The 14,827-nt window shown below is 46.8% G+C and overlaps 1 protein-coding gene across 1 annotated transcript in view; it reads left to right on the top strand.

The window, feature by feature from the left end:
- Nucleotides 1–14,827, top strand: part of LOC121270762 (annexin A4-like) — a 75,466-nt gene that overhangs the window by 36,352 nt on the left and 24,287 nt on the right. Inside the window, exons 6-8 of the mRNA XM_041176173.1 lie at nucleotides 2,914–3,008; nucleotides 4,298–4,411; nucleotides 8,305–8,395. Of these exons, the coding sequence (XP_041032107.1) occupies nucleotides 2,914–3,008; nucleotides 4,298–4,411; nucleotides 8,305–8,395 (300 nt within the window). The remainder of the gene's footprint in view (nucleotides 1–2,913; nucleotides 3,009–4,297; nucleotides 4,412–8,304; nucleotides 8,396–14,827) is intronic.

Genomic DNA, 14,827 nt, shown 5'->3' with positions numbered 1-14,827 from the left:
CCTGTTTAAGAAATAACTCATATTTATAACATGCATTATCATGCCTCTCTAGTCACCTCATCTATAATGATTTGCTTTGAAGTGCACTCACCGTTGTTAAGTAGCTCACCAAGTCAGCCATTTTGTGTTTAGCAATATCCCACACATATAACAAGAAGGCTGATGGGATGGGTCTTTTTTCTTTTTTGGTGGTTGTCTTTGAGGAAAAAGCGCTGGCCAGGATACCGAGGAAATCTCTCTGCTCTTTCAAGAGGGTAGGGATATACTCCTTAGTTCCACGACACAGCATTCACTCAATGGGCCAAATGGCTTCCTTCTGTGACATTGACTTTCAGCAAAGTCCTTTCTTTCACTGTTTGACTGATTTGGAAATCACATGTCTAAGTGGGCCTAAAGACTGGCTTTAACTAGACTGCGGTATTCCACTGCCCACACAAAACTCTTAACTGTAGTGTTATAATCCCAGCTGATGTTACTACTGGACAAGGCAGATCCCAGGGTGGAACCCGGCTTGATAGATCCGAACTTCTATTTTGTATTTAGAAACGTGGAGAGTGGCTACTGAACAGTCACAGGAGTCAGCTGATGAACTTTTAACAAAAGAATAAAACATTTATTAAACAAGAAAAGATGAACTATATTACAATACTCCTTCACCACAACTATACCTTTACAGATATATACAGATTCATGAGGATAACACAAGTTACAAAAGCTATCTTATAGTCAAATGTTCACAGTAAATACACAGTCCATGTAAACCAATAGCTGACCTGTGTTCAAACACACCACACTCTGAAACAGCTGTCACCCCAAACAGACGCTCCCCCCCAGACGCTTGACACACTATGAGCCAACCCGTCTCACTGAACCCTCTTTCACACGAGGGTTTCCAATCTCCACTCTTGAAGAAACTGCTTTGGAATCTTCTCCCAAATGACGTTTTCTCTCGGATGCCTTCCACAGGGATCCACCTCCAGGGTTTTGAATTCTCCTTCTGATGTTCCTCTTCCGTGGATCGCCACGTGCACTCAGGCTTTGCCTTTCAAGCATTCACTCTCAGATACTCAGCTGTGCCAATAGAACACCACTGCTTCACATAACCACAGTAAGGAGTCACCAACCTTTGGCTGTCTCCTCTGATTTTCAGGCTTCTCGCAAGACTATTTTGCTTTAAGTCTGCATCCTGTAGCTTTCTCCCTTTAAGCTTAGAGCTTTCCTCTGTTCCTCAATCTTAACTTCACTTTTCCAGATTCATTTTCTTTTCCGTTGACCAGAAAGTTTTCTTGGGACCCCTCCTTTCAGTCTCACTCCTTGGGTTTGAGACCTTTCCGTTGTTTTGGGAAATCTGCTCTCTCTGAAGTTCCCTCTGCTGTGCCCAGCTTCTTCTGGTTTCCACTGAACTAAAAAAAACTGCTGTTCTGCTTCTCCCTGTGCCTGTGGGCTCCCTGTTGCTAGGCAACAAATGAGTCACAAAACCTTATTAGAATGCAGGTGTGTACACAAACCCACAAAAGTTGCAAGCAACTTTTAAAATGAAATTAAAACTCAAGTTCCCCCCTTCTTAGCACCGATCTAGAAAAACGAATTAAACTTAGAAGTAAAACCTATTCCTAACACCCACAAATACAAATATAACGTAACCTATCTCTAGCTCCTAACGATGGCAAAAAGAAGGGCTGACTGCTAGCTTAGTGTGAAACCACACATCACAAAGATAGCTTTGTCTTTCAGTTATGGTACCTAAACATGATGTCAATACCCTTCCCTATCACCACCTTTTCACAGAATTCATGAAGGGGTTTTTATTTCGCAAATGTTTGGACTTTTAGTTATTTTTACATGTTTTCTATGGTGATTGAGGTAACAAATTAGTGCTGAGGAATAGAACACATTCATCCCCATCTTCTGCTTTCACGTTCACCTCTGACACCAAACCCTTGAAACCATGGCGTTGTTAACATGAGAGCCTGAAATTCTTCTCCATATTTTAACGAAGAAACGGTCCATTAAAACTTACTTCTGCCATATTCTGGTACAGCAGCATGATTTCAAGACGCCTGTGTCAGCATCAAGTAAGTGTTTCCTAGGTCAGGGTCGGGTTAGAAGCAGCGTCACGCCTCATGCTGGTTCATTCTGACAATGTGCCTTAATCCCAGCCTCTCAAAAATATCACCTACTATTTTATGTGATATTTCCGTTTCCCCTCTCCCATCCCACTACCCCTCACCAACCATATTTGTGCACCTTCTAAGTAATGTCATCAATTTGTGCTGAATTAATGGCAGTTTCGGGATTTGTCCCTGTTGCGATTGTATAAACTCAATTGCAGTGAACACTAAATAATTAGCTGGGAGAGGTAGGCCTTCATCCTATCAGATTAGGTGAAATTTGAACTTGGCCTAGAGATGAAATAGTGCTGAGGTTGGCTATTGTCCCATATTCTCCTTATTTCAGCATTACAAAGATATAGCAACACAGAAATAGACCAATCGCCTAAAAGACCAGGCTTACACTCCACCCAAGCCTCCTGTCATCAGCTCGGTATCTAAACCAATCAATATATCCTTCGATCCCTTTCTCCCTTGTGTTTATCTAGTTTCTCCTTGAATGCATCTCTTTATCATTGAGAATTGTGTTTATATGATGACTTTTTATTGTACCACACTGGGTCAATTTTGTGAGGCCCAGAACGTATTGGAAAATTGCTGTGAGTATAAGTTATAGAGTTGTCATTGAAGAGCTATTTGCATTTACCATGGGTTGCATAATTTAAGCGGCTCAATATTATCCATTTGACAAGAGTATTTCTGATTCACCTGGAATTGTCTATTATGAATAAATTCTAATATACAATTGGATGGGGTTGTTACTGCGGGAGCCACTCTTGATTTTGAACTCTTCTGTTCCTAGGCACGGATGAACAAGCCATCATTGATGTAGTTGCTCATCGTTCGAATAAGCAGAGGCAGCAGATTGTCCTGTCCTTTAAAACGGCTTATGGAAAGGCAAGTATCTTTGATGATTAGTAGCTGAGTGAAGCCCAAGATGTTTCTTTTTATTTTTTTCTCTCTTTTGAGGGGAACTGCATCCAGAAAACCCACTCTTCATCCCATAATGGAGGTTAAAGGCAAGACTACTTTCAGTCCTGCAGTGGACCTCCTTCAGGAGACATTTATTCCTCATGCCACTATTTCAAAGAAGGACAGGGGAGTTCTCCCTGGTCTGGCCAATATTTATCCCTCAACCAACATCGCTAAAGCACACTATCCAGTCATTGCCACATTACTGTTTGTGGGACAAACAGGCTGCTGTGTTTCCTACATTTTAACAGTGACTACATTCAAAAGTACTTCATTGGCTGTAAAGTGCTTTGGAGCATCCTGAGGTTATGAAAGGTGATTATATATGAGAGAAGACAGTGGCATCATGGTAATGTTAGTGGACTAGTAATCCAGAGGTCCAGGTTAATGTTCTGGGAACAAAGGTTCAAATCCTATTGCGGCAGCTGGTGGAATTGAAAAGCTTATCTCAGTAATTATGACCATGAAACCAATGTTAATTGTCACAAAATCTCATCGGGTTCACTAATGTCCTTCAGGAAAGGAAATCTGCTGTCTTTACCTGGTCTGGTCTAATGTGACTCCAGACCCACAGCAATGTGATTGACATTTAACTGCCCTCTGAAATGGTGTGGCAAGCCCCTTGGTTCAGGGGCAGTTAGGGATGGGCAACAAATGTGACACCCACATCCCATGAAAAAATAAATTTTAAAAAGTGAAAAATTAAATTTATATTATATTCTGTATCCCATGCTTCAAATGCAATAACAAAACAAATAAAATTTTCTAGTAAAGTAAATGTCATTGTTTAGATTATGATGGCTCTGAAAGATAAGTTAATTTCAACATTATAGTTGGAGGGGTAGTGTGGATAAGCAAGGGATGGAGGTAAAGTGCCTAGTTGTAGGTTTGTGTCTCCATGTAGGCCCCAGCTACTAACCTGGTTTAATCCTCAGATTTTGCCTCCTTCTGGGGTCCCCCAGCTCAGTTTTAATCTCTTCCATTTTTTCAAGGTGGTCTCATTGAGGGATTGACAAAATGTTCCTGGTTGGGAATACTGAGCACCCTCTCGACGTCAGAGGTGGGGGGTCCTGCCAGGAGCAATACCTTACACGTGTGATGACATGGGACCAGCATGAACAGTCTTGTCTGGTCAAGAGGAAGCGGCTGGCTTCCTTCACGTTCAGTCACTGCACTCTTGCTGTGTATTTGATATTTGTCCTTTTCTGCTGCAGGATTTGATAAAGGAGCTGAAGTCTGAGTTGTCAGGTAATTTTGAAAAGGCAGTTCTGGCACTGCTGAAGCCCTCCATACTTTTAGATGCAATTGAGCTGAAGGAGGCAATCAAGGTGAGTAAGAAGCTGTAGATCCACAAAGCTGCTGACCAGTACAGCAGCAGGCATGTTTTACATAGAATTAACAACACAGAATCAGGCCATTCAGCCCAATTGCTATATGCTCCGCCCAAACCTCCACCTACCATCAACATATCCTTATATTCCTTTCTCACTCATGTATTCACCTAGCTTCCCTTTAATTATGTCTTTGCTAATTGTCTCAACAACTCCATTTGGTAGCAAGTTCCACATTCTAATCACTCTTTGGGTAAATTTATTTCTACAGAATTCCCCATTGGAATTATTGGCATGGTATTAGTTTTGTGCCTTAGTTTTGGTCTCCCAGACAAATGGAAATATCTTCTCTGCCTCTACCCCATTGAGCCCCTTTATAGTTTTAAAGACCTCCACAAGGTCACCCCTTTGTCTTTTTTCTAAGCTGATCAATGCAAAGTCCACCTCAAGTCTTTTTTTGGTTTCTTCTTCCTGTTTATGGTTGATGTGTTTAAAGTTAGCAAATTGTTCAGTTAGAACTGGGCTGTAAAACAATCAAAAGCAGAGCATGTCCATCCTTGGTAATTCAAGCACTGTTTCTGGAGCAACTTTTAATGCTTTCAACCACCCATGTGTTGTGCCTATTAGGTGCTTATTAACATTGGTGAAAACCTGCTCCAAAGTATTAGTCAGTTTGACAAGGCACTACAGAGGTATGACGGTAGGAAAAATCCTGGGATGAAGGGTTTGATTTATCAAGAACAACTGAACAGGTTAGGCCTTTTATTCATTAGAGTTTAGAAGAATGAGGGGTGATCTCCCCTAGGGGGGGAGTCTCGAACTAAGGGACATAGTTACAAAATAAGAGGACACTCATTTAAAACTGAGACACGAATGAATTTCTTCTCTCAGAGGCTAGTGAATGTCTGGAATTCTCTACCCCGGAGAGCTGTGGAGGCTAGTTCACTGAAAGTATTTAAAGAGGGGGTAGATAGGTTTTTGATTTATCGGGGAGCTGAGGGCTATGAGGAGGTGGCACGAAAGAGGAGTTGAGGCCTGGGGCAGATCAGCCATGGTCTTATTGAATGGCGGGGCAGGCTTGAGGGGTTGAATGGCCTACTCCTCCTATTTCTTATGTTCTTATACAGTGTAACACCATGAGCAGGATCAATGTGATCTATTCCAATAATGCCTGATGGTGTTGCAAGAGGTTTTACTTGTAAAAGTATCCAGTAAGACACCTTTCTCTCTCTTCTCCAACACTTTATAAATTGTTTCTCCCTTTCACAGAACTGTGGAATGGTTACAGCACAGAAGGAGACCATTCTTTACTTTGTGTCAGTGTCAGCTCTGTAAAAGCAACTCAGCAAGTTTCCTCTTCTGATAAATATCTGATATCCTTTTGAAAGCCACAATTAAACCTGCCTCCCAAACACTCTCGGGCAGTGCATTCCAGTGCACACTTGCTGTGTGTAAATAAATTTTCCTCATTTTGCCTTTGGTTATTTTGCCATTTGCCTTAAATCAGTTTTCTCACATCCTTCTGTGGGATCCTTCCTAGCATCAGTCAATAGATAGGGACTTGCCAGGGCAAACAAATCCAGAGCTCGCTGGATGAAAAAGGAGAGTGAAATTAAGATAAAGAAGAAAAAGTGTGCTTATGACAGGTGTCAGGTAGAAAATACAATTGAGAACCAAATGGAATACAGAAAGTTCAGAGGTCAGGTGAAAAAGTAAATGAGAGATGCAAAGAGGGGTTATGAGAAAAGATTGGCAGCCAACATAATGGGGAACCCCAAAGTCTTCTATCAGCACACAAATAGTAAGATAGTGATAGAAGGAGGAGTCAGGTTGATTAGGGACCAAAATGGGGATTTACACATGGAGGCAGGGAGCATGGCTGAGGTGTTAAATAAATACTTTGCATCTGCCTTTACCAAGGAAGCAGATGCTACCGAGGCCATGGTAACAGAGGAGGAAAATCTGTCACTAGAAGGGTTCAAAATTGATAAGGAGGAGATGTTCGATAAGTTGTCGGTACTTAAAGTTGACAAGGCACTGGGACTGGATGAGATGCATCCAAGGATATTGATGGAAGTAAGAGAGGAAATTGCAGGGGCACTGGCCATAATCTCTCAGTCTTCCCTAGACTCAGGGGAGGTGCCAGAGGACTGGAGAATTGCAAACATCACGCATCTATTCCAAAAAAGGTTGTAAGGATAAGCCCAGCAATTACAGACCAGTCAGTTTAACTTCAGTGGGAAGCTTCTTGAAACAATTATTCTGGATAGAATTAGTAATCACGTGGAAAAATGTGGGTTGATTAGGAAGAGCCAGCATGGATTTCCAAAGGGGAAATCATGTTCAGCTAACTTGCTGGAGTTTTTTGAAGGGGTAACAGAGAGGGTTGATCAGGGTAATGCTGTTGATGTGGTGTACATGGGCTTCCAAAAGGCATTCGATACGGTGCCACACAACAGACTTGTGAAAAATGTTATAGCCCATGGAATAAAAGGGAACATGGATACAAAATTGGCTGAGTAATAGGAAACAGAGGGTAATGGTCAATGGATATTTTTCAGGCTGGAGGAAGGTTTTAGCAGAGTTCCTCAGGTTCGGTATTGGGACCCTTGCTTTTCCTGATATATATTAATGATCTAGATCTTTGTGCGCAGGGGACAATATCAAAGTTTGTGGATGATATGAAACTTGGAAGCATTGTAAACTGTGGGGAGGACAGTATAGAACTTCAAAAGGACATAGACAAATTGATGGAGTAGGCAAATAGGTGGCAGATGAAGTATAATGCAGAGAAGTGTGAGGTGATGCATTTTGGTAGGAAGAACATGGAGAGACAATATAAAATAAGGGGTACAATTCTTAAGGGTGTGCAGGATGATAGGGACCTGGGTGTATATGTACATAGATCATTGAAGGTAGCAAAACAGATGGAGAGAGCACTTAATAAAGCGTACAGTATCCTAGGCTTTATTAATAGGGGCATAAAGTACAAAAACAGGGAGATTATGATGATCTTATACAAGACATTAATTAGACCTCATCTGGAGTATTGTGTACAGTTCTGGGAGCCAAACAATAGAAACACATTGGAGAGAGTGCAGAAGAGGTTAACAAGAATGGTTCCAGTGATGAGAAACTTCAGTTATGAAGATAGATTGAAGAGGTTTGGACTGTTCTCCTTGGAGGGGTGAAGGCTAAGAGGAGATTTGATATAGATGTTCAAAATCATGAGGGGGCTGAAAAGAGTTGATAGGAAGAAATTGTTCCCACTCGTAAAAGGAACGAGAGAGCACAGATTTAAAGTGATTTGCGAAAGAAGCAAATGTGATGTAAAAAAACTTTTCCACACAGCGAGTGATTCGATTCTGGGATGTACTACCTGGAAGTGTGTGGAGGCAGGTACAGTCGAGGCATTCAAGGGCATAGATGATTATTTGAATAGAAACAATGTGCAAGGGTACGGGGAAAAGGCAGGAGAATGGCACTAAGTCATAATGCTCATTCAGTGAGCCGGTCTAGACATATGACAGAAACACAGTGCAGAAGAGGCTCTTGATGGGCCAAATGGCTGCCTCCTGCTCCATAACCATTCTGAGATTCAATGTTACTTGCATCCTAAGAACCGTTTAAAATAAAGCCCAAATTTTTCTGTCAGCTCTGAGACCTTACGACAGGAGCACATAATACAGATGATTACCGAGCTGTTGTGTAATCTTACCTGTAGAAGGGACACACTCAGAATGGGTAGGGAAGAGGTAGGAGTGTTGCGGGGGGGTCCTAACCCCCCACTCATCTCTTACTATCCACACAAATTCTCATGGATAATTGATTCCACTGTGCTTATTTATTTTAAAAGGGAAGAATCTTGATTATTTTTCTTTCGAATGCAGGGCGCTGGTACAGATGAGCAGTGTCTGATCGAGATCTTGGCATCCCGCTCCAATGCAGAAATCCACTCTATCAACAGCGCTTACAAAGCAGGTAAGATGTGACCAGCACTGTGTCTGATTTAAACCTCTCCTGCCTGAGTTGGTGACAAAACCAAAGGTGTTTTTGTGGGTTCTCTATACCAAGGCTCCTTAGACAGCTCCTTCCAAACCCACGACTGCTACCATCTAGAAGGACAAGGACAGCAGACACATGGGAACATCACCACCTGGAAGTTCCCTTCCAAGTCACTCACCAGCCTCACTTGGAAATATATCGCCGTTCCTTCACTGTCGCTGGGTCAAAATCCTGGAACTCCCTCCCTAACAGCACTGTGGGTGCACCTACAACACATGGACTGCAACGGTTCAAGAAGGCAGCTCACCACCACCTTCTCAAGGGCAATTAGGGATGGCCAATAAATGCTGGCCCAGCCAGTGAAGCCCACAACCTGTGAACAAATAAAAAAAAAAACTCTGGAGCAGTTACGTTGGTGAGTCTTTCATTGGGATGGGGTGGAGCTGCTTTAATTTTTGGGGGGAGATGTTTCTGCAGAAACATTCGTTCTGAGGGGCAGCCTTATCACGCTTTGTAAGTGTTTAATTTTGGGAATTGTAACTCTCATATTAAGCACCATGAACTTGATACAAAAAAACCATTGGAAATATTTGTGCTATGGGGGCTTCCGTTGTATCTCCTTGACTGAGTACCGCACTGCACAAGGCATTTAATCATATAGACAAGGAAATTCTTAGTTTGTGCAGATGTCAGTTATGACAGCAACAGGAGGTGCTCCAGATGTCCATTATGTCTACAGGTTAGGTAATGGATGAACATTTTGGATCTTTGCCTTGAATGCTTGTGTATTGGCCGTCAAATTGGATTGGTCTCCACTGGCCTGTGTAGTTTTATTAGTTTGCACTGTCCAGGCTTGTACCTGAAGGAGGACCACATGGATTAATTACCAAAGGACTGATGGCACCATTACGTCCAATGGGATGAATGTACTCTTCTGGGAACTGAACCTGCCTGGTAACTCCTTATACAATTGCACTCTCTTTCAAAAGACAAACATGCTTTGATAGAATACAGTATCACATGTTTTACAAATACCCCAAAACATCCAAAGAATATTTGAAGCTCATCTTGTACCAATGGGTCTTTATATAATGCAATTAATGACCAGTTAATCTGCTTCTTATGGAGGTAATTGAAATAGAAATGTTGGTTAGGGGGCATCAGACGACTCTCTGCTCTGCTTTAATTATACCCAAACCGCTTAAAAAGGTGCGTGGTGTCAGTTTAGCATTTCTTCCAAAGGACAGCGCCTGCAACAATGCAGCACTCCCTCAGTCCTGCACTGGCATGTCAGCCTAGAATAAAAACCGCCCGTTGGAGGCAGAGTTCAAGCTTAATGGGTAAAATTTTTCACTTGGCGCGTGCCCGACACGCTTGTGTGTAAAATAGCGCATGATGATGTTGGGTGAGGGCCCGAGGTCATCGTGTACTCACGCAATATTTCACTCGCCGGGCACACTTAGGTGCCAGAGCCACACCCACCATTAATTAAGAGGCCAGTTAAGTCCATTAAAAAGCTATTGACGCCGATTTTTCATGCCCGTGCGATTTCACACTCGTCACATGGGCAAAACGGGCAGGCAGCTGGCCGACAATTTCAAAAACCTCATCCACGGGTGGGATAAAAAGGGTCAGCAGCATTGGCCTGTGTGAGTAATGAGGAATTTAGTAGATAGTTTGCTGCTGGTGACTGGTAAATGGCAGCTTCATCTCTGTTCGGGGCTCATTGTTAGCATTTCCAGGCTTTATTTTCAGGACTCCTTGGTATCTCCAAGGACCCCAGAGGATTCAGACCATGTGGACCCTCCCAGGTCTCAGACAGCCTTCTGTTACCCTGGGAATGGGGATTGTGGTCTCCGCTGGAGGCACCTCCCCTGAGGAGGATGAGAGGGGCAGAAGGGAGAGGAGGTCAGGTATCCCAGTGCAGCTTCCAGGGGAGGGACCTGTGGGAGGAGAGGGGCAGGCACAGGGGGCTCAGGGTCAGCAGGAAGTCCAGGGAGGAAGGGGCCGCAGAAGATGCCACTATCTTGCTGCCAGGGTTTACAGGGGGCGATGCAGCTCCCTCAATATGTCTGAGGTGCAATGCTGAAGGAGGCTCCAACTCTCAAGGGAGACAACGGTCTCCATCTGTCAGATGATCAGCCCTGAGATCAGCTCCGACTGTGTGGGTGCACACCCCATGCCAATGGCTCTGAAGGTCACATGACCCTCAACAAGACCCTGGCTCTTTCCAGGGGTCAGTTGGGGATCTGTGTGGAGTCTCGCAATCACCTGTCCACAGTTGTGTGAAGCTGGTGACAGAAGCTCTGTTCAGGCAGGTACTGACCTTTATTCTTTACCATACAGACGAGGCCAGCCAGGCTGAGCGAGCCAGAGGCTTTGCAGCGATTGCCGGGTTCCCCCGTGTCCAGGGTACAATCGACTGTACACATGTGGCCATCAAGGTGCCAGCGAGTCAGTCTGGTGCCTTCATCAACAGGAAGGGATTCACTCCATGAACATGTAGATAGTGTGTGTGACCATAGGATGCAGATTCTGCAAGTCTGTGCAAGGTACCCAGGCAGCTCCAATGACATGTATATCCTGAGACACTCCCAGGTGCCGAGGTTCTTCAGTGCTCCAGCCCGGCTGGATGGATGGCTGCTGGGTGACAAGGGTTATCCCTTGAAAAGGTGGCTCACGGCGCTTCTCTGCCACCCAAGAACAGAGGCAGAGCAGCGGTATAACAGGAGCCTCCACAAGGGCAGTGATAGAGAGGACCATTGGTCTCTTCCGATGCCTGGACCATTCAGGGGGAGCACTACAAAACCCCCCCAGAGCGGGTGTCACTGATAGTGGTTGCATGCTGCACTCTCCACAATCTGGCACTGGCAAGGGGGGAGCCGCTGGAGGAAGAGGATCTTGAAGCAGCTGCACAGACCACACAGGATGAATCCAGTGGTGAGTCAGAAGAGGAGCACAGTGAGGAGAATGCTGAGGGAAGGCAGACCTCGGTAATCTCCAGGGTGGCAGGGACACCAGGGACACCTTGATCCAACGTTCCTTCAGCTAGGCTGCCAAATAAGCGCTACCACCTCATGCCAGGGCTGCTGCCTCCATCCCAGATGTCAGAAATGGCCCTTTCATTTGACCCCAAAGTCAACTCAGTGCCTGTATAATAAAGTTCAGAGCCACCCACATCCAGCATGACATACTGGCATACCCTGCACCACATTAAATCAAAAAGGTAACACATACTCAGGCCGTTATGACAAAAGAAAATTTATCTCATGTTAACGGTCAAAACAAATTAACAGAACCTTGGCTAAAAGGTAGAGGTAAAACAATGGATGGAAATATATTTAAAAATGTATTTTCATCCATTGTTTTATCTCTACATTTTAGCCTATTTCTATCCCTTCCTTCCCCCCCCCCACCCCCACTAGGGCTATCTGTACCTTGCTCGTCCTGCTTTCTACCCTTAATGTCACCTATTAGCACATTCCTTAGCTAATATCACCACCTTCAACATCTCTTTGTCCTTTTGTCTGTGACATCTTTTGGTTATCTCCACCTATCACTGGTCCTCTATCCAGCTCTACCTGTCCATCCCACCACCACCCCCCCCCCCCCCCCCCCCCACCCCACTTAAACCAGCTTATATTTCACCTCTTTTCTATTTTTACTTAGTTCTGATGAAGGGTCATTCGGACTCGAAACGTTAACTGTGTTCATCTCCACAGATGCTGTCAGACCTGCTGAGTTTTTCCAGATATTTTTGCTTTTGTTTCAGATTTCCAGCATCCGCAGTTTTTTGCTTTTAATAGAACCTTCCCTGGTCTTCAACCCCAGACCAGTTAAAATAAACAAAACATTTCACAACAGAAGATCACCTGTGACCAGTCCATCTTGTGTTTATGGTGCCTTAACCTTATGTTTGTTAGGGCTTTGTCTTGGTGCTCCCCCCTCACCGGCAGCGACATTGGAGACAGCTGCTGACTCTGCTCTCCTGTTGGCCGTGATGACCTTGGCAATCGTGCTGGCCCCATCTGGGAGGGAACGGTCAGTTCAACGGTTGGCAAATCCCCAGTCGCTGGAGCCTAAGCAGATGCCACGGTCAGTGGCAGAGGGGTGGAGGAGCTGTTGCCGTCATACGGAGCACCCTGAGAGCAGCCCGCAGAGACGACAGGCAGCTTGTGCGCCAATGTGAAGTCGCTCTGGACCTTCCTGCTCACCATTGGTGGACGGGCACCTAGCAGGGATACTGGGTGCCTCATCCATCACCCACACTGACACTGACCACCTGAGGTCGGAGTGCAACCCCAGGAACCCCTGATTCTGTTCCTGGAGCTGGCTCTCCCTGAGAGTTGCCACACTCTCAACGGAGGAGGCAGTGCACTCGGCCATGAGGGTCCTCACAGTGCCGATGCTCTGCATGGACTCCTCCATAACGGAGACCATGGCACACATACACTCATCTGTGGATCCCTGCCAGATCCTCCTGCACATCTCGCTGGACATCCAGTATCTGCCGCCTAATGGGTGACTCCAGAGGCTCATCATCTGCCCAACTGAGCATCGTCCTGGTCCCCAGCAGTCCTTTGACCGCCAGCACTCTGGGCACTCTGTGCCTCCACCTGCACCTCAAGCGAGTGTGAAGTGCCCTCACCTCTGTGCACCCGCGTTCTAGCCAAAGATCTAACACCCACTGCGTGCTGGTATCTGCGTTGGTGCTTGGTTCAGAGAGCGGGTGTGATGCAGGGGTAACTGAAGCCTGGAGGGCCTCTGGCATCAGGGGTGGGTCTTCGGGGTGTTGCGACTGGGTGCGTGGTGGCAAACCTAAGGGAGAACAACGCCATGTCATTAGTTAAAATCACCACACTGTCACTGTTCATGCCAGGCACCCTGGTGACATGGAGATCTGCATCATGGTGCCATCTTCTTTGATGGCATGATCAGTGGGGAATCCAGTTTTGAGGCTCCCATCAATGAAGAGACTGCACAAGAATGTTTGCATCATCTGAAACTCTCACCTCTGTGCGCTGCACTCTTAGTTCATCTGACACCCCAGCCTCTCCAAGGCCGAGGTGCTTGGCACCTCTCCAGCTGCAAGGCATCCTGCTCGTGTGTATTAGGATTAGGAGGTTAGCGGGGCCTCCGCCAGTCCGCGACCTTTCAATGTTGTTATGGGGCCATCTTCTCCTGACAGGACAGAGAAGCATTGATGAGTCCACTGTCTACCTGCAGCGCCATTGCAGTCTGGCCAACCCCACCTGAGGAGCACTTTTCAAGGCACATCCAAGTCATGGGCCTTGAGCCACAAGGTGCTCAGTCCAAGCAGCCAGGGCTCACCCCCTCGGCCAGTTCCAGCATCATTGACAGTTGGCTCTCAGACTCTAACATCCCTGATCTCCACAGGGGGATGGCCAGACCCTAACACTTCAACACACTGATCCATGCCAACACGTACTCATCCTTCCTGAGAGCAGCAGGTCATTAAAGCTCTTGCAACACGGGACCCAGATGCGCTTCACAACATCATGGTTGCCGACTAGTGCCCCACATCCTCCCAAGCTCTTTTTGTGAGCTGTGGTGGCCTCCGCCTTCCATCCCTTGGACAAGGGAGTCCCTCCAGGCAGCCACCTCCTCCAGGAGGACTGAGAGGTACTCATCAGAAAGTGGGGGAGCTGAGTACCCGGCTGACCTGTCCTCCTGTCTGGTGTCTGCAGCTGCATTGGAATCCATCATTTTTAATCTCCTGCTGACTTCACCGAAGATGTCGTCTTCACTGGCAGCCTTCCAGGGCCTGACTCTGCCGGTTTTATACCAGCTGCTGGGTCACCATTGGAGCCAATGGCCAACAGGCCCCATCCCCTGCCTGCCCCTTCCCCACCATTGGGGAGCCACCATTCACTCTCAGCTGTCCTTGCTTGGCCTGGCAGTGTCACACCGCGGGCTGCGGGCTGTGGGCCGTGGGCCGTGGGCTGTGGGCCGTGGGCCGTGGGCCGTGGGCCGTGGGCCGTGGGCCGTGGGCCGTGGGCCGTGGGCCGTGGGCCGTGGGCTGTGGGCTGTGGGCTGTGGGCCGTGGGCTGTGGGCCGTGGGCTGTGGGCCGTGGGCCGTCGGCTGTGGGCCATGGGCTGTCGGCTGTGGGCCGTGGGCTGTGGGCCGTGGGCCGTGGGCTGTCGGCTGTGGGCCGGGGGCCGTGGGCCGTGGGCCGTGGGCTGTGGGCCGGGGGCTGTGGGCTGTGGGCTGTGGGCTGACCGCGGTCGGAGCCTGACCACGGGCTGTGGGCCAGGGGCTGTGGGCTGTGGGCCGTGGGTGACCAGAGGCTGTGGGCTGTGGGCTGTGGGCTAGGGGCCGTGGGCTGTGGGCCAGGGGCTGTGGGCTGTGGGCCGTGGGTGACCAGAGGCTGTGGGCTGTGGGCTGAC

The sequence above is a fragment of the Carcharodon carcharias genome, chromosome 28 (genome assembly GCF_017639515.1).
Source record: "Carcharodon carcharias isolate sCarCar2 chromosome 28, sCarCar2.pri, whole genome shotgun sequence".
Lineage (NCBI taxonomy): Eukaryota > Metazoa > Chordata > Chondrichthyes > Lamniformes > Lamnidae > Carcharodon > Carcharodon carcharias.
The sequence above is the reverse complement of the archived record's forward strand: the minus strand, read 5'-3'. Positions and strand labels throughout refer to the sequence as shown.